At 37.6% G+C, this 21359-nt stretch overlaps 1 protein-coding gene across 10 annotated transcripts in view; it reads left to right on the top strand.

Moving 5' to 3' along the window:
• The window catches only part of stxbp5l (syntaxin binding protein 5L), a 145253-nt gene that overhangs the window by 16776 nt on the left and 107118 nt on the right, over positions 1 to 21359 (top strand). For 8 of the 10 annotated variants that reach the window (XM_079618613.1, XM_079618604.1, XM_079618608.1 and 5 more), the window contains exon 2: positions 10061 to 10158. In XM_079618613.1, coding sequence (XP_079474739.1) covers positions 10061 to 10158 — 98 coding nt within the window. Of the gene's footprint in view, positions 1 to 8463; positions 8584 to 9800; positions 9896 to 10060; positions 10159 to 21359 lie in introns of those variants that run through there. The other 2 variants (XM_079618607.1, XM_079618609.1) reach the window with 2 other exon arrangements.

Raw genomic sequence — 21359 nt, forward strand, 5'->3', positions numbered from 1 at the left:
TATTTGCTCTTCTCCTTCCTGTGTCTTTCCAATCCAGAATTAAACATGTTGTCGACTATAAACCGAAAGCCAAAATTAAAGGAGAAGGCCAGAGATATAGAATGAGAAAGAAAGAGAAAAAAAGATCTTCTGGCCATGAAATATGAATGAGGCTTTAAAGATTGGGGCCAGTAGATGTATTTTTCATCCTCTCTCTGTACTATGTATATTTAATGGCAAATGACTCTCTTTGCAGCCCGTATGGGGCCTGTATACCCCGACACACACACACCCCGCCTTTATGCATGGATACAGGGAAGTCCCAGGGGCTCCTCGTCTCCTTCCTGTCACAGGTCACATTGCCCTGCTGGGACAGACAGGAGGTCAGTGCCCCCTTGTGTGTCAACCTCTTCTCCAGCCCATGATTAAAGGCTGCAGAGCTGCCAAACCCAGACCACCCGCCCCTATTCCAGCTGTGGGAGACGGGTTTATGTGCGTGTTTGTGTGAATGCATGCTTGTGTATCTCATTAAAGGAATAGCTGTTTTCAACCTAATGTCTGTGTACCACATCTGTCATGATGTACTGTATATATATATATATATATATATATATATATATATACACACACACATTTGTGCTGTAGCTTTTATCTTTATGGTACATTTTGGAGCTTGACAGTACTTGTTCTTTATAAGCTTTCAATGCATTTAAATGAGAAGGCTGAAAAAAAAAATATTTTTGGGTGAGTAAATTACATAATTAGTATTTTTAGGTGAACCATCCCTTTAAATGTTTATGGGCCAGATTTACTAACAGTGTGTGCGAGCGTAAACCGTAATTTTCCATTAAAAAACTTCTTTCAGGATTTAGCCTACTAAAGACACGCAGTGAAAAATTAGCGCTGAAAAGGCGTAGAAAGGGCTATTTTAGCGTCTGAAATGATCTCATATGCATTTGTAGGCGTTTCCCTTTCAGACACAACATTTATGGGAGGAGAGTATTTAAATGAACCACACAACGCGATTTACTAAGGTTTGCTCTAGTTATTTACCGTAAAAAAAAGCATGTCTTAAACTAGACGCTAATTTGCTCTGATCTTGGTAGATTGCGCTGGTCATTATGGAAATTATCTGACGGTTGCGTCTGTGTTCTTTAATTTGCGCGTCATCAGTAGATCACGCACAGAACTTTCCACTCCCATCAGCACTTTTTTGGAATTGCGCTCTTAAGCTAATTTGCCCTGTTTAGATCTGGCCCTAAATGTGTTATATGGTCAATACAGTGTGTTTCTATTATAAGTTTCTACTTACTATAAACACATTTCCCTATTTGTTTATGTGTGGAACATAATTTAAATTAGCCTATTATGTGTAGTAATTGATAGTGTGCCACAGATGCAGTAGTTTATGGTTCTTATGATCTTATGAACTGACTGCCCTTCTTTACAAATATGAGCTGATAGAGAAAACACAATCTGTCACTTACTGTAATTCCTATTAAAACATTCACAGAACAAGAAGTTGCAAAGCCATAGTTCAAAAACCATTGGGGCAGTATTAATGTAGCTGTAGAGATTTCCATTTTAATCAGGGCGTCACATCAGTTACAAAAAGAAGTATGGGTTGAAAGAATACCAGCAGCATTACAGGAAGTATTGAATTCATTTTTGTATTATCTAGCAAACTGCAAGACAAGAGAGAGAGGGGCAGATACACACACAGCTTGTAGAAGCTGATATAGCCCGTATGAATGACTTGGAGAAATGGAGAGTGGGGGTGGGGAGGTTCATTTCAGGCTTGCTCCTTGGTTGGCACAAAAGCAAGCTACGGCATGCTCAAACACACAGCATATGTGGACCTGGCCTGATTCTCAGCATTAACACACAACTTTTTTCAGGGTTGTGACAGCTAGACGTGTGGTGTGACCACGTTTGATTCTGCAAGTGTGAATGAAAAAGATTGTGTTGTTTCATTCGTATGCTTGTGGCTAAAGGAAATGGAGTCATGGGTAAGAGCTACTAAGGAAGTGAATGAGATATACTGTACCGTTTTGGGTTGGCAAGATTTTGAAAAGAAGTCAATATTTTGCTCATAAAGGCTGCATTTATTTGATCAAAAATACAGTAAAAACAGTGATACGTACAATGTACTTATTGTGTTCATGTTTTATTGTAAAACACTTTTGCTGCTATTGCGGTGTGATACGGGTAAGGTTAGGGACAGGTGTGGTGGTATGGTTAAGTTTAAGGGTGGGTTAAGGTGTAAGGGAAGGGTCAACAGTGTAGTTACAAATGTAATTACATACATTAATTACAGCTGTAATTACATGCAGGTATTTAAAAAAGATAAGTACAATGTAAAAACATGTATGTACACAATAAGTCCACTGTATCAAATTATTAATTTCAATGTAAGTACATAGTACTTAAAGCCACTTAATATAAAGTGGGACCTGAATTATTATTACAAAAAAATATATAATTTTATATTTAAAAAATGATTCCTGTGACAGCAAAGCTGAATTTTTAGCACCATTACTCCAGTCTTCAATGTCACATGATCCTTCAGAAATCATTCTAATATGGTGATTTGGTGCTCAAGGAACATTTCTAATTATTATCAATGTTGAAAAAAGTTCTATTATTTCTAAAAATAAGTATTATTTTTGTGGAAACCGTGATAATTTCTTTTCTTAGGATTCTTTGATGGATATATATTATATATATATATATATATATATATATATATATATATATATATATATATATATATATATATATATATATCGTCTTTACAGTCACTTTTTATCATAAAAGTATCAAAAGTGGTCGCTGATTGAAATAATTAATTTCTTAAATTTTTTTAAAAATAAAAAATCTAACTGACCCTAAATTTCAAATGGTAGTGTATGAGAGAGAGAGAGAGAGAGAGAGAGAGAGAGAGAGAGAGAGAGAGAGAGAGAGAGAGAGAGAGAGAGAGAGAGAAAGGGTTTGCTATACACAAACACTTAAATTCACAATTTACCCAAAAAATAAACCCACTTTATGAGTGATGGAACAGTATGGAGTAGTAGAATTAGGGTGGAGAAATTGAATAGCTAAAAGTCAGAGACAACACCCCATATCAGTAGAGAGAGCAAGAGAAAGAGCGAGAGGACAGAAGCCCAGAAATTAAGAAGGGAATGGGAGGGGGATGCTTAAATAGTCTGCAATAAAGCAGAGCACTGAATGAAAATCTATACGGCGAGGCATTCATTAGCACTCGTTTGATAAATAGAGAAGATAAAGCAACACTCACACGCACATACGCTCAGAAACATCGAACGCAGCCACGCCCATGCAGACGCAGAGCAATGATTCCAGATGTTTGCATAAACCTGCAGCTTTAGTCACAATTCGAGAGAATTTGCACATGACAATGGATTACATCACAGCCTTATTACTGCTTAATAGCCACGGATGGAACATCACACTCACTTCATTCAGTCTCTCTCTCTCTCTCTCTCTCTCTCTCTCTCTCTCTCTGCCTGTCTTTCGCTCGCTTTGTGATCACTCCATCTTGTTCATTCATCCAGTACTTGCTTGCATCAGTCCAGAGCTAAGCAGATGAATTATTGATGAACGTACCTCTATGAGGGAGCCAAACAAATGGGGGAAGTGAGTGAGTGAGAGTGCGCAAAAAGTGATTTTTACAGTAAAAAAAATTAGATAGATAGTTACCTCATGGACTTGTTACTTTCTCTTCGTTTCCCAATCAGGAACTATTCTACACTAATCTGCAGAATTGTTTCTAAAAAAAATGTTTTTTGGACAGTGTCACAATTTGCGTCACAGCTCTGGAGCCGCATGTGTGATGGATTTCAGCACCATCTGTGGCGGACAGCGCCAGAGCACTAGCACAGACCTGCAGGCTGTGTATAGCTCTCATTGCACGCTTCCAGCACCGACGGCTGTGGACAGCACCTGCTCTTACATTTCAGAGAACACATTCTGGACAACTTCTGTAATCGTACAGTTCCGTGCACCAAATAAAACACACACAGAGCTGCATGATTTGAAGTTGGCCCCTAACCAGCTCAATTGACCTTTCGCAGGGAGCTTGATTGACAGGTGATCTGACCAATCATACTTCGCCATCCGCCATTTTGTCCGACAAAGCAGTTAGGAGAGTTAGTAGATTAACATGGGAGGATTTGAACTTGAACAACATTCCTTCTTATGCTCATTCATGTTTATTTGATGCTATAAATGAACTAGAAGGAAGAGATGATCGGTTCATGAGCAGCTTTAACTGAGGCTCTACAGCGATCTGTCAGACACATTAAAGAGCCACAAAATGGTATTTATTGTTTAAATTTCTTGAAATTTTTTTACCAAATTTAAAAGGTGAGACTTTGTTTAATATCAAAAGTAACCCAAAAGTAACCTGTTCTGTCCTGTCTGTCGACGCGTTGTCAGTGTCCTCTCTGCTCCGTGATGTATTTTTCACTGTGTGAGAACATGGTGGGGCGTGAGAGCGGCGTAGCTTGTCCGACGTAGCGACAGTAACTAAGGGGTGCGGGTCTTTGCGAACGGTCAATCCGCCTTTGGCTAAGCCACGCCCTAGAATGTAGATTGACCAATCACAGCGCAGCCAAGAACGAGCTCCCACAGAGGTCCGACACCTTTTCACAGCGCTCCATTGACTTTAACACAGGCGTCTCGTATTTTTGGTCTCGGCTCTCAGCAGGCTATTACCGTCGTAGTTTTATCAAAAATATGGTTAAACGTTGTGCCTGGGGCATTTGTAACACAGATACGCGTTTCCCAGAGAGGTTGGAGGGGGGTGTCCATTTTTTTCAAGTAAAATACTGACAAGTGTCGTTTTTGGATTAAACTGTGTGGACGTCCTCACGGTCAGCGAAACCCCTCAAGATCAACAAGCTCACTTTTGTGTTTTAACCTTACTGTGAAGTTATTCTAGTTAGACAGTTTTATGCTGTTTAGGTTATGATTTCGGTTCTCTACCCTAACTGTTGATACGCTAGCACACGCTGCTAATAAATACAACTTTATACTCGCGTAGTCCGTTTGCTTTGTAATAACGATTATAGAAGTGAATAGAGACCTACCCAGCTTTGCATGAACAGTGTTGCTCAGTGATATTGTTAGTCCCAGCCTCCGTCTCGATTAGGATATGCGATGGGTCATTTTTTGACTGTGACCATTATGCTTTTGCCTCTATTTGGATGCATTTTTGTTGCTTGCGTTTATGTCTTGAATATAGCCTTCGAACGCATACAGCCGCTTTTGCCTACTTCTATCGGACACTTTATTTGCTGCTTTATAAAAGTTTGATAAAATTTCACCAGGAAGAGCTGTCACAGCACAAGCCATGTTGATACCAAACCAAAGCCCAGATGAAGTTGTCGGAGGTAGCAACAGTAACTAAGGGGGGCGGGGCTTAGCCAAAGGTGAATTGAGTACACCGATTGAAGGCAGTTTGCTGCAAGTATAACAAGGCAAATGTTCATTTTGTAAAATGGCACATAAGTGACTCTCTAGTGAGAGTCTTTGAAGCACTTTAATTGTTTTGTTGGTTATTTAAAGATTGATGTGATCCTAGCTGCAACAAGTGGACAGATGTATGGACCAGAAACTTACGCAGCTAATACAAGAACAAGTTTCATAGTTACTGACATGTGTGTGTGTGTGTGTGTGTGTGTGTGTGTGTATATATATATATATATATATATAAACAAATATTCAAACATAAATAAATCAAATTTAAACAAAGTGAAAAATGTCCTGGTTATAAAAACCTGATCTGAAATAAGACGACTACACTACTGTAATTATTTTAATAATCTATATGTGATTATGTAATTATTCATCATTTGTGTATTGTTGTGGAAACAACGTATTCACAAAATGAATTGCACAGTTCATTTCACGCATGTAATCACTTGTGCATTTTCTGCAGATGCACATTGTAATATGTTTATATATTGCATATATCCGATTATTACTCTCATTTGTATTGAATTTGTTTGGTTGAGTTAATTAATCCACTAGAAAAGTGCTTCATTTTACTGGTGTTACTTTAGCTGATGCAGCTCAAACAGGTCAATCCCTGACATTTATTGTCTATCAATGCATTATTTTAAACAATCATATTCTTTCACAAATTTTCTTCTTAAAAACAGTATTAGCGCATTTTTAATATATTGTGCAGCGATTTTTCTTGTCATATTTTTGCACATTTTTGACAGTAATTTTGTTGACGAGATGAAGGTTGCAGGTGAAGTATCAGCAAATAGATTAAATGATGTGAACCCTTGAACTGTAGATTTACTGTGTTCCCATGTCACTGTTGTGTCCTTGAGCAAAGCACTTAACCCAATGATGCTCCACAAGGGGCCGTCCTTACAGATAGTTGTTTGCTAATGGCAGATAACAGCATCTCTCATTTTTGATTTGTAATGATGTAATGTGTGAGAAATTCTAGAGGTTAAATGCACATTTACATAATAAAGCTCTCTGCTCTTAACCAGAAGGCTGCTGGTTCAAGACCTACTTTTAGAAAGCCATCAATATTGTGCCCCGTAGTAAGGCACTAATCCTACCTTAACTTAATTTATTATCTTGTTAAATGTTTATTTTATTATATTATAAAATATATATGTATATATATATTTTTTTGGCATTACTGTTACATTATTTCAGTATTTACTATTTTTTATACTTTTTGTATGTAATTCTAATTTCTTTCTTTCTTTCCTTTGGTAACACTTTACAACGAGGTTTCATTAGTTAACATTAGTGAACTAACTAATTAACAAAGATTAATACATACTGCAACAAATGTACTGCTTGTTTAGTAATTTCATGTTAGTTAATGCATTAGCCTAACTAACGTAAACAAATGAGACCTATAAGACCTATAATTATGTAGCAGAGGCACGAAGGCCAGTGAGAAGAGAGTAATCTTGCTATTAAATAAACAACAGAGCATAAACAAACATCTGGGTGGTGTAGGAGTGCAGGAAAAACTTAAAATTTAAAGGGCTGGTTTAGGTGGATGTTGCATTTTTGTCCTTGAATGTGATTCGTGAAGGATACCATCGTTTTTGCACAGCAAGAGTTGACAGTTGTGTGACCTTCAGCTGGGATGAAGAGAGACTGAGAGGGGCAGCGTTAACTGGGGGGTAGAGGAGATCGGTTTTGATGAAGTTGAGCTTGAGTGGTCAGCGAGGTGCCAGGAAGGCATGCTGAGATCTTTGCTGAGATTGTAGACATGGAAGAGGAAATTAGATAGAAAGTGGAGTGTTGTCCGCCTAACGGCAGCATGAAGTGCCATTTGATTCAGTCGTTCAATCAAGTGATCTGGTGTCATCATCATTCATGATTTATGATTATGTGGTTGAAAGGTTCCTGGGTTCAAATTCAAAGTGATCTATTCGCTCTTTAGAAAACTAAGTAGCAGGGCATATTTGATTGCATTTGTTTTGTTATTTTATTGACTCGAGTAATTTGACCTGTACTTTATGTTGCTATCAACTTAACGTCCAACTCGTTGCACGTAGGAGTTTGCACTTGGTAAGAAATTTTGACATCTGCATTTAAGAGTAAAATGGGATGGATAATGTTTTCCTCCATCGCCTTATTGTACTTGAATATTATCAACTTGCATATGAATAAACTGATCAATATTTTAGCATGAACATTTTAAAAGTATGTTGAATACTTAAATAGACAAATATGCATAGTTCTCGGTCTTGTATTGTTTACATAAATCGATGTAGGGCTGGGCGATAAAATGATAACGATAATTTCCCTCGATAAAATAACAAAAGTTAGAGTTCGATATAATGTTTATGTAGGCAGGCTACTATATAAATAAAGTCACACTGGTGTCAGCATATTGTAGACATGTAACGTTAGGCTATAAGTTGTACTGTATCTATGGGTGCCTGTAGCTACTGTACCTATTTGCCTAAACTGAGTGTGCCATCATAAGGCATCTTTACACAGCTGAGTTAAAGGGTTAGTTCACCCAAAAATTAAAATTATGTAATTACTCACCCTCGTGTCGTTCCAAACCCGTAAGACCTTCGTTCATCTTCGGAACACAAATAAAGATATTTTTATGAAATCTGAGAGCTTTGTCCCTTGACAGCAATGTCATTTTTTTTTTTTTTTTTTTTACAGTCTATGGTGAAGACACAATGGCGCATAAAAGCAAACCTAAAATATGACGGGTCTGACTGAACCACCTCTGCCCCTGGTATCAAAGGAGACTCTGATATTGTTTTGGTTCAGTATGTACGCGTGAACTTGTGCCGCTCTAAACTACGTCATTGTCATGACAACCAAACGCGTGGCGCGAAAATCAAGAAGCTGAAGACAAAACATAGGCCTAGCTCCTTTTAGCCAAATTAAAAAAAAATGTCAGCCAACAAGAGACAATAAGGTAAAAGTGTCCTGTACTCACATCGTGAAGCAAACCACCAAAATAACAGAGTCGTCGACTGGTGTAAATGTAATCAATTGGCTTTCGACGTTTGTAATCTTCCTTTGGAGAGACTGGCAGATCAACGTGTTGCTACATTTCTCTCAGATATGGTAAATGCTTATTCAGCGTCTTATATTCCAAAAAGCATATTCAATATTGAGGACGATATTTCACAACCTGCCTGAAATGCTAACGATAGCATAATTGTTCATGCTTTCTGGCTCTTAAAAAAAGAAAAGAAAAAAAAAAGTATTTTTTTAGCATTTGTTCCATCTCTACGGGAACAATTTTATTAAGAAATAGAAAATATTCAAATAACTATCAGTAACGTTACCACAGAATTAGGCTACGACAAACATCAAAGAGATTAAGCACGCAGAGGAAATTAATTTAAAATTACGTATTTTTTTAACTAGTTTTATTTCTTTGTTTACTATTGAATTATTTTTAAATTAATTTCATAACACTTGTTAAAACTGTCATTTTTAAATAGTTACGTTAAAAGTATTGTTTCACGCGATTTGTATTCCTGTGTTTAATTTAAACATTCTGTGTAAATGCACATTTTGTGATTTTATGCCGGTTTAAATTTGGTTTCTGTGCCGCTTTTTCTGTGTAAAGATGAAGCAAACGCGCCAAAAGCGGAACGAAACAGAGCTCCTCGTTTGAACCGCGTGCCACACGGAGCATTATCAGCTCGGCTCAAAGCACACCGCAGCGTGATCTTGAATGAGCGAATGCATTTACCTGCTGACTGTCTCAGTCACTCGACTACTACCCATCGCCGTGAGATCTGGTGAGAGGCGTTCCATTTCGGTGAATCGGTGCGGAATTCTCCGATACAAATCACATGCATCGATTAAACTCGCCAGATGAAACAGCGCTGAAATTCTCAAAATTGACGCGGGAAACAGGAGAAAGCCACAACGATACAGTTAGCCTGGCTTTTCATAAATCCACACGTCTCCAATATGATTTACTGCTGTAAACCATGGATTTATGTCATAAATGTGGGGTATTCATATATAATTTTATTATATTATTAATAAAGACATTCATTGTAAAAGTGATTTTACATGTAGGCTATGCATTTAGCAAACTCTTTTATCCAAAGCGACTTACAGAAGAACAACAAAGCATTCATCAAAGACCCAACAATCTTTGTAGTACACAATGCCAGGTTAATTAAACTCAATTAGGAAACCAGCTAGAGAAGAAAAAAAAATATATATATGTGTGTGTTTGTAAGTGCATTTTTTTAAGAGAAGCATTAGAGACTTCTTTTAAAAACATTTCACAATCTTAGCAAACCCAAACTTTTGAACAGTAGTTTACTGCCAAACCAATACAAATATGGCAGAAGATATGAAGGAGAGAGGAAAGAGCGGGTGGCTGCACATTGAGCAGCGAGAATTGTCTCATGTGAGTTGTTCTCAGAAGAGTCACAGGGGGTTCATGCAGGCCGTAGGCTGTGTCACTATTGTGTGGGAATGAATGACTGAAGTTGCCAATACAGTACTTTGTTCTTGACGCAGCACACAATGTTTTTGCTTTTTTCATGTTTGCTCTGGTTTCATTTCTCTGTAGACGGTGCGTCATGGATTTCCCTATCAGCCCACAGCTCTGGCATTTGACCCGGTGCAGAAGATCCTTGCCATCGGCACTCGTTCCGGAGGAGTACGGCTGTATCCTTTTTTTTCCCTCAGTGATCCAATGCTGTTTCCTCCACAGTGTAATTTCAAGACTTTGGGAAGGCTTTTGGGCTTTGGGATAGCTGCTTTCTGAGGTAAGGTATAATGCTGTCATGTTTCCTTGCTTTAAAGACCTCCCTATGGCATAGAGGGGTGTAAGACCATTTGACTGACTCCCAGAGGAATTGCCGCACAATGTCACAAATGCATTAATACTGAGAATGACTGACAGAAAAATAGAGAGAGACAGACAGAGAGAGTGAGACACCCAGTTCCAACATAGTTGGATAAATAATGGCTAAACATGAGTATTGGCCACTAACAGAAACCCGTATTAGCTTAGCATTTTTGTTCTATAACTCTTTGGCAGCATTATTGAACAGGCCTGCGTGGATTCTGTGCCTGCAAAACTCCACAGAAGATGAATTATTGAGTGAAATCAGTGTTCTTGCCTTACCAGTAAGCGTACAATAATGTTTTCTTTTCAGAGACGTCTGATTCGATTTGCTGGGTAATTTCCCGTCTTCGGTCATTGTTTGCATTTACGTCATGTAAACAATAAAAAAGGGCCAACTACTTTGCAAAAAAGCAGTGCTTTCAGAAGAACATTTATGAAAAATGTTTTGTGCAAATTGCTCCAAACAGATGTTGACTGAGAGCCCAGACAATGTTCCTTTAAATATTGTGCCAAATCTAGTGATGCTTTAAGCAACTATTAAGACTTTAGTGGCGTGTTCACACTTGGTAGGTTTGGTTCAATTAAAACAAACTCTGATGCGATTGCTCTGATAGTACGGTTCACTTGAATAAGCGTGAACATTTCTATCCAAACCCTGGTGCGCACCAGACTGCCAAAAAGATGGGTCTCAGTCCGCTTCCAAACAAACTCTGGTGCGGTTCGAATGAAATATGAATGTTTAGTGAACCAGAACTAAATGTATCATTTGTACCAAGATAACTAAACTACAACTACGCACCCTAAAGGCCATTGCACACTGAGTCCGAAATTTTCGTATGCGTTGTTTCGTATTCGTGATTCGGTGGCTACGAATTGTCAAAGCACCATTTAAACACCATTCAAACTGCTTGTGACGGATGCGAAAAACGCAGAAAATCGAACCCGTTCCGATTTTTTTTATGACGGACGAAAGTTTCGGAGGCAGTGTGCAAGCGTGATTGACATAACGTGAGGTCGTATTTATTTTTTAACGTGCGAAAATTTCGGATGCGAATTTTGGACTCAGTGTGCAATGGCCTTTAGACTCAGTTTTGCTACATTTTTCCACATTTAAATCCATTCCACATAATTCAGCTGATTTTCTTAAAAAAAAAAAAAAACAGGTTAGAAAATGCAAAGTCTGCAGTTTCCATGTCGGAATTATTAATTTCAATACAGATATAATTAATTGTAAATTCGCCAAAGAGAAAGTGCTCACAATTTAGAAGAGAATTTAGAAGTGAAAATATGTGATCTGATTTGTGGTGTGTGTAATGTATTTTCTCAGTTGCATGAATAAATTAATCACGTTCCTTTAACCCGATCCCAGCTCTTGTACAGCTCAAGTGTCTGGACTGTTTTATGATTTGGAAACATTGCCTGCAAAAAAATCTACTTAAAATGTTTTAGTTTGTCCTTAATGATGATGTTATTTATTTGGTTAATCACAAGAGGTTTGCTTGCGATGTTGTGAAAACAAAGTCTGTGTGCAGAGAGTCAGACTAAGCAGGAAGTAGAGAATCATGTGGCAGACAGACAGAGAAAGAGAAAGAGAGATAGTGAAAGAGAAAGAGTGAGCCATTTTTGCATCATAGTGAATTAGCTTTGTGCTAATTATGGACCTGTCATTACCGTAGATAACTATGGACTGTTACTTAACTGTGAAAAGCATGTCATCTCTCTCTCTCTCTCTCTCTCTCTCTCTCTCTCTCTCTCTCTCTCTCTCTCTCTCTCTCTCTCTCTCTCTCTCTCTCTCTCTCTCTCTCTCTCTCTCTCTCTCTCTCTCTCTCTCTTACTCTCAATTCTTCTACTGTTTGTGTCTTTCTGTCTGCCCTTTCATCCGCATCATATCACATGCTAATGAGACATGAAAGGAAGGGGCTTTGACTCTGTTGGGAGTCATTTCTGTGTCAGCTGAAAGTTTTGGCATGGACTATTGTGTAAAGTCACTGTGTGCACAGATTTTAGATCATCATTATATTCTATTGCATGACATCCACTGCAAGGATCTTTGATACCTATATAATATATAATATACTTATACTACTTTTTAGAAGTTTTGGGGTCAGTAATATATATACCGTACTATTTATAACAATCTTATACTAAGGCTTACTGATTGTGTTTGTTTGCATTTTGTTCATCTTCCTTTCTCATACCTCACTTTTTCTCTTTATCATTTCCTGGGCAGAATGGTATATTTAGTTCTTGTTCAGAGCTCTGTATTGATTGAAAGCAGCCAAAGTTAAACATTCACACTGCACTATTGATTATCAACCTCTCTGTGCACTCACTGCATACACTGTCTGCAAATCATTTTTATAGGGGAATACTCAACGTGTGCATGGATGAGTTTGCATTTGTGCTCGTTTTAGAAAGATTTGTAAATATATTAAAATTGCGCCTCTCTTTATAGCTTAGGAAAGAAAGACAAGTGTCAGGTGTAAAACATATGCTAGCATATGTACTGTGTATAAAAATAGGCACCATGCTGATGTAAGCAAGGAGCACATTATACTGACCGGTTTTATTGATGTCGTGTGTGTGTGTGTTTTGATGCAGATCTTGGCAGGATGGCAGTATGCAGGGCTGAGATTGGTGTGGCATTCACTTTACTGCAGTCAGCTAACTGCATAAGCCCCATGAATGAAGACAAATAACCAATCTCATACCAATCCAGTAAAGTCATTCTGAAATTGTGGAAAAGAAGCAATTTTATAGAACCAAATACACAGATGAAAAAAACGTATAAAGATTCTGTTTTGACAAATTACATAAAAAATTTACTTTTCAAGTGAACTTGACCCCTCAACTACAGTAAGAAATCAGTGACAGAATATAATCGTCACGTTGATGTAACAGTTTTAACAGATTGTGCTAGCTACTTGTGTGTGTCGTATGCAGTGATGTAGGTTTTGTTTGGTTACATCTTGGTTTTGAACATTGTTTTAGACAAACAGCTAAAAGTTATTTCCAAATTCTTCATTAATTTCACAATTATGGAATGGTACACAATAATAATTTTTACATAAACTGACTAGTTTGTGAGTAGGAGAAGCACCATGCTTATTTTCATTGCCATTTAGAAAAATTGAGCACTGGATTGAGTTTGTAAACTGTATTTTAAATGCAAAATGCATTTATTTGTTAAAAAATACAGTAAAAACTGTAAAATGTTGGCAAAGCTGAATTTTTAGCATCGTCTTCAGTGTCACATGATCATTCAGAAATCATTCTGGTATGCTAATTGGATACTTTTTTTTTTTTACACGTTACACCAAATACAGTAGTTATAATAATCACCTCAGATGCAGGGTGTTTCACATGCTAGCACAGGCAAGCATCATTGTTTGTTACCACGGCAACGACATACGCTTCTGCATTCCACACTACTACTTGTGTGTATTGAAAAGCGCCAAGATCGCCAGAAAAACTTGCCGGCTAGCACATAGTTGTTATAATTTAGCTGTTTGTGAATGTAAAAGGTCTGCAAAGTTTCAAAGATCAAAGTGCACAACAAATAAAGTGAAGTCTCCCAAAAGAAAGAACTGTTTTCTAAACTGACTGAAACGAGTTGTCAGTAATTTTGGGGTCTTGATCTTGCTGAAATCTAAGTAGGTTTGTAAAAAATTTGCATATAACCAGCCTATGGTCTTCGTTCGCTGCCCGCAAATAAAATCGACCACTTAGAAACGCCCTGCTCAAGTCGTGCTTGCGCTGGTGGTTCAAATTGATCAACAATTTCTTCTAATGTTTCATTATCGGACTCAGACTCGAATTGATGCGGTAAAACCAATGCCATCGTTTCTGTTCATATCGTTCTGTATACAAGTGCTGAGCAAGCCACCGGAATTGAATTTTAGATATGGTAATAGGTGTTTTGTTTCTAACATGCACTGTAAGCTGTAGACCAGGGATAGGCAACTTCGGTCCTGGAGGGCCACTGTCCTGCAGAGTTTAGCTTCAGCCCTGATAACAACTCACCTGCCTGTATCTATCTAGTAATCCTGAAAACATTTATTGCCTTGTTCAGGTGTGTTTATTTAGGGTTGTAACTCTGCAAGACAGTGGCCCTCTAGGACCGGAGTTGCCAATCCCTGCTGTAGACCAATCACAACAGACTGGGACATCTAGCCAATCAGAGCAGAGTCAGCTATCAGAAAGGAGGAATTTAGAGAGACCGAATACTTGATTGATCCGTTTCAGACACAGTGAGAAAAGTTATTTTTCATCTTTATATTTACATCTGAGTAGAGCATGCGGTTATGAAGGGGCGTGACATTACCCGAACACGCGCTAAGCACTGCCAATCACAGCACACTGGTCCAGCTAACCAATCACAGCACATTTCATATTTCAGAAGGAGGGGCTTCACCGAAAATGACGCATTCAACTAGACTGGGGAGAGAGGAGCTGTAATAATGTAAATTATGCGTTTTTTGAACAATCAAGCCTGAAAACATATTCTAGTACCAAAAACAAAATCAAGACTTCATAAAATGGTATAAAAGGACCCCTTTAAAATAGCTTAATAGGAGCACTTTACCATCTCTAGTTCAGCATCATCTGCATGACTCATGAGCTCTCAAACAGCAACCATGTATGCTAAATTCTTTTCAATTGTTATAAAATTAGACAGGTGCATAATTGAGGGGCGACAGTTGGCTCCCTTCCAAACATCGTCCTTTGACGCACAACGTATGTGTCATTCATCTTTTGTGTTTTTGTTAGGATCTGCTCTGTGACACCGGTGCACTGTGAGATGCTTTTTGTGTGATGTAGTCCTTATCGTAGCAGGAAGTGAAGAGAGGATTACTGTCCAATAGGAGACTGGTAATAGAATTCACTACCCGTGTGTGTGCACATACGTACAGTATGTTCAAAAAAATAATAATTCAATTTGATGTGCATTTCTCTGAGAGTTTGTAAGATTGTATGTGTGTGAACTGGTAATAGAACGCTGTGATAAGCTGTCGATTCTCATCAAAGCAGACTAGTGGAAATAGAGAGAGAGAGGAATTGGTCGTGGAGTGATGATGAATTTTGGTGAGATGGCAAAACAGAGGCGGGTGAAGTCATGTAACCTTCTGCATCATTTTCTTTCCCTTTTTCTGTTCCATTTTTATTGGAGAGGGGAGAGCGAGGGTGTGAAAGAGCAGGAACTGTTTTCATTATCAGTCAGGGCACGTTTAGAGTTCACCGCAGCCTCTGTCCAGTTAATGTCGGAATGATGGGAGAAACACACACATGCACTCACACGCTCATCCAAACACATCTAACGCAGCGTCACAGAAACATGCACAAACACCAAGGCAATGACAGATGCCTTGTGCGTGTGGTCAGAGTGACAGTGAATAATGCTGAGATCGTAGCGCTGATGCTGATAGTTAGCACGCTGCTGCCATCTTTCCTGCTTGCAATATGTCACCCTTTTTTTACAGGCTCTTTTCATATTTATAACATCTTTGCTCCAGTTCTCTCCTGCTATTTTTTTTTTTTTTTAAATTGGCAGTTACAGGATGATACACTTGATTTTAACATTGGATTTCTTTTGTTTCCTATTAATCTAATGCCTTAAGTTAGCAAATAGTATACAAAATAAGCTTTCTCAACAAACAAAAAATAAGTTCAAATCTAGCTTTTTAGTTAGCTTTACATAGTTTCTGGAAGTAAGAGTACACAGGTTTAAATCGTGTATTTTTGTAATTTTTTCATTTTTTCCATGCTGTTATAATGGGCTCTTCGGAGGTTTTCCTTTTTTGAAAAAACAAAACAAAACAAAAACTCTTGGTAGTCAGTAAATGAGATATCGCTGAAGACAGACTACTGTATATATACTCTGCTTCTTGTTAGACACTACCGTTCCAAAGCTTGTGGTCATTATTACAATTATTTTAAAGATTATTATTATTTTAATACTTTTATTCAGCAAGGACACATTAAAGTGATCAAAAGTGACTGTAAACCCATTCATAATATTACAAAAGCTTTCTATTTCACAAATACTAATCTTTTAAACTTTTTATTCATCAAAAAAATCCTGAAATAAAATGTATCCTAGTTTTGTTTTCAACATTGATAATAATAAGAAATGTTTCTTGAGCTTGAATTCAGCATTGCCACGCAGGAATAAATTACATTTTAAAATATATTAAAATAAAAAGTTATTTTAAATTGTAATAATATTTTACAATATTTCTGTATTTGACTATTTTGATCAAACAAATGCCGCCTTGGTGAGCATAAGAGACCCACCACAAACTTTTGAATGGTATGTAATCGGTTTCGGTCCAGAAAAAGCTGATCTGTGGACTAGGCTTTATGTTTATGAGTGAAACCCTAATGTACAATGGCATTGTCTCAAATGGGGCACTTGAAATGTATTTGCAGTCTTGCAGTGGCTTGTGTCTGTGAAGTCTGTCACCTGTGCACGAGAGTCAACATGTACAAACTACTTAAAGTTTTTTTTTTTTAAGATGTTTTGTCAGCTGAACAATTACTTTGTTAAACTTCAGTACAATCTATTGAGGACATTACACTTCTACCCTTCACAGCCTCGTTTTCATTCCTGTCAAACATTAAACATGATGCTACCCTGACTAAGGTTATAGGTTAAAAAGATGCCAGGAAGAAAACACTAATCTTAATTTAGTTTGCAAATATTACAATGATGTCACTGACATCATTAATATTCATCCTGTTAGTAAATCTCTGTGTTGTAGAAAACGTTTGCCAAGCCATATGCCCACGATTACACACACCCAGACTGTAGCGAGGGACCCGTGCAGAGAACTTAATTACATTTGATTTAAACTGATTTATAGTGAACGTCGCTAATTAAATTAATGAGCATTTTATGGCTGCAACGAGATGCAAGACAAACACACCTACACACAGACTTTTTTTTTTTGTCATGGCATATGTACTTTCCATTGACTTCTGTTGTTCTTTCTATTTTCTATACCCTGACCTTAATAGAAACCTTTCTGCAATTTTACATTTTCATTAAAACATCATTTAGTATGTTTATTAAGTTGTTTCCTCAAGGGACTGTTGGCTTTTCCACACAGTGAATGTGATTTCAGTTTGTACTGTCCATCTGGGAACATTTGGTCCCACAATGTAAGCAAAACCTGACCCACACACTTTTTTTTTTGTATATAGTTGTGGGCATTTTTCTTCTAGTTATGAATATAGGAAAAGGTTATAGAGATATTCAAAGCAGCGGACAAGAAAGGTCAATCATGTGTGATTAACGTGTGTGTTTGAGGGCTTTCATTCTTTACTTAATTAAAATAATATTTAGATTATGTTTGTGTGTCCTTGAGGCTTCTGTCCTTTCAGGCTTCAGTTAACCAGCATACAAATTGCTTCGGTGTATTATGTGTTGTGTGCTTATGTTTATGCGCATTTCTGGGTGTGTATGTGTGTACTATGTTGGATTTTTATCTTGATATGCATGAAATGCATGTGAACTGCTTTCTTGACCTGTTCTCAGTTTGACAGAGTGGTCAAGTTTTGGCAGATGTTGATTGGCTGATTATTAGATGGATGGAGGGAGCGCGGGGGTGGGGTGGCGTCGAGGCAAGGATGGAGAAGAGAGATAAATGGCGTTATTCGGTCATTGTGCTGAAATGATTGCAATTAGAGTGACTGAAAGAAAGGCCTATGGGCTTGAGGTTGAAGAGCAGATCAAAAGAATGATGGAGAAAAAAACTGATTGACTGACTAACTGGCACACGAGCACATGCACACACACTCACCTCTCAAGTGTATTCACGCTGTGGCCAACATTCCTGCACTCTTACAAATAGAATAAAAGCTTCTTCAGTGGTTCATTGTAGCACCTTAGAACTTCTAGATCTTCTGATCAAGAAATATTTTATTTCTCAAGATAACTTAAAATTAAAAGAAATTAATATTATAATGAATATTAGTAAACAATCTAACTTAATTTAAATGCTAAAAAACATATAATCAAAATTTAAATGACTGATCACTGACACCACCGTTTTAATTGTGGTTAATGAATTAACCTATATTGACACTCGCAGTTTCTGTTAATAGAATATTATAGTTTATATAGTACAGGTATAGTTAAGATAATATTATATAGGGGCTTACATTTTTTTTGTCTTGGACAGTTTTCGGGGCTTTGAGTCAAAAAGGTTGAGAACTAGCCTGGGAAAACCCAGACCACTTCCGGCAAATTTAGATTTGCTCTGCAAGTGGGTCTGGCAAAGAGCCCATTGAAACCCATTTCCAATCTGTCGAAATCGCGGCACCAATCAGAAACGTTGGGGCGGGCTTTACACGTTGACGACAGAGCAGAGACGGTGACGCAGATTTTGTACATTACAAAGATGGATGCCTCCGTGGAACATCACAACATTACTCATTCGAATCAGCTATCGCGTCTGTTTCAAGCGATTTAAAATTGTCATTTTCGTTAACACAAACAGAGAATTGCTGAGAGTCTCGAGATGTTTCTCCGTCGCTCTGCATACGTCATGTCATTCATCGCTCTGATTGGTTTTAGATCTATCCGACGTCCGTTGGTGACGCCCCTGTGGAAATGAATTGTCTATGGAGCTTTGCCAGACCCTAACTCAGTTACAACTGAGAGTGGTCTGGGTTTTCCCAGGCTAGTTGAGAACCACTGGTATAGGGTTATAATAGTGGCCGACCAGAAGCCTATATATTGGCATTTATTTTATTTCATTTTTATTGCATCAGCTGATAAGTGTTGGAAGCTGGACTGCTATTTTGACACAAACATAAATCTGACTATTATTTTTCTCAAATGTATTATTTTCAAAATAACAATTACAAATTAATTTATTAATGTTTAAGTGCATGTCTTTAAATTCAATTTGTGATAATATATTGACTTTATATCAACCATAGAGGGGTGCAGGTATGACGTAAATTTGTAGGGCAAAATGCGGAAGCGAGTTGAGCACTTCCGGTTCCATTGTCCCAAAGTCAATGGGTTTTCTGAATGTTTTTTTTGTTAAATAGCTGAAATAAGGTCTGTGGTGAACACAAGCTCAAGATACTTTCTAGGTTTATGCTACAACATAAAATACATCAGTATTACACCCCACTAGTGTTTTTTTAAGCTGTTACGTGTCTTGAAAAAGGGGATTGCTAACAAGTGGCTAAATGGGATTACTATGGGAAACGTCATCACACCGAACAGATAAGTTCAGTCCGCTTTTACAGCCTCTTTATGCTTATAGTTGTGCTCTTATAAACTTCTCTAACTCAAACTTTCTGGGAAAAATATTTTTAGATAAAAAATGAAAGGGTTATCGGAAGCTTAGTGGTGGCACCCCGTGGTGTTGTTTGTTTATAGTCTACCTTTTTTACTTCTGGCGACTGCATTTAGGCTTTGGAAATTCATAAAAGTTGTTCATCTGTGAAAATTATCTTAATGGGCAAAACGTGTAAGTATCATGAACTTTTGTTAATTACAGAGCTTGTTTTTTTGCGATAATCCAAAAGCCTATGGAGAAATCCTATTGGGTTTTTGTAGAGGAAACCACTGTGATGCTAACTGCCGGTTGGCCTTCAGAGTGATGTCATACCTGCACTCTATTGGCCTCCCTGCTCTCTAAGATTTCGGCATCGGCAATTGAAATAAACTCACATTGGTCATCCACTAGTTCTTGAGGGGACTATATGGTTCTTTTGAGTTTACATTTTTTATTGATGTATATTATTGGTTTAATGGACCAGTGTAAAGTCCAATGTATTGGTTTCAAGCACCAGCACATAGATGGTTTACTGAAGACCTACAGCATAAACCGCTCAATAAAGCGTCAAAAGGTTCTCATGAGGTGCGGTTAAACTGTAAAACCCTATGTGGTTGGTATAGTACCTTTGTATATAAGAGTCGTATTAACCTCTATTATGAATCTTTTATGGTGTAAGTCAGAAAAAGTAAATGATGGGGGTTAATGAGGGTGAACATGCTAAACATTCCGTCCACACAGACACAAATATGGCCCCATGAGATTCAGGGACACAGATCAAATCTCACACAGACACACGTGGGCCTGTGCTCAATCGATATCCTCAGAAGTCAAGGCCTCCCTGATTGCCTTTCAGGGGTTCCAGATGAATGCAGGAATAGATAGAGCAAGAGAAAGAGAAGACATGTGTGTACAGAATGTTATTAAGACCAAGAAGAATGATTTGTGTTCTCCAGCACTAAACTTTTGAAAAATATTTGAGAAAAAAGGATATCTGGAATATTTGAGAGATAAAAATAGAAAGGAGGGAGATGGAATAAAGAGAAAGAGATGGATGGATGAATGAGCAGGACTGATTTGATGGGCCCCTGGACTGTCTGTGTGTGAAAATGTATTCTCCTTGTATATCAGGAATGCTGCAAGGTATAGTTAACCCAAAAATAAGTAAGACAACGATCAGTATTTTCAAAGCAATAATTCAATGGACTAACAGACCTAGATTTTATGACTGTAGAATTTAAACACATTAATTTGACTACAAATGGCTTCGGAGTTGTAGGATACATTTTAGGTTGTAACTGTCTGCTTTTGTTGTATGGAAATGAAAGGTTTTATGTTTCCTGAAAGAAAGTAAGTCATTGAGATCTGGAACAAGAGGTTTAGGAAATTACTAAATGTTCATATGCGTGGTATTTATATCACAATTAATTTGATTCATATTCGAGAACCATATAGCGCACATACAGAATGCACGCATACACAAACACACATGCTTTTACCTGAAAGAAAATGCTGAAGTCTGTCATATGCATTTTCCATTCCCACAGCAGTAGAGCAGCAGGTGGTTATTCGATCTAATATGAGGGTTGCGGCGACAGAAAAAAATAAAAAACATCTAGCACTGAGCTATTATCCATTGTCCTTTCTCCCAATTTCATTTTTTTTTTGCAATCAGTTCTCTGTTCTTCTATTATCGTCATCATTATAATTAGTGATTGCCC

This window comes from Phoxinus phoxinus, assembly GCF_949152265.1.
Source record: "Phoxinus phoxinus genome assembly, chromosome: 7".
In the NCBI taxonomy this organism is placed as follows: domain Eukaryota; kingdom Metazoa; phylum Chordata; class Actinopteri; order Cypriniformes; family Leuciscidae; genus Phoxinus; species Phoxinus phoxinus.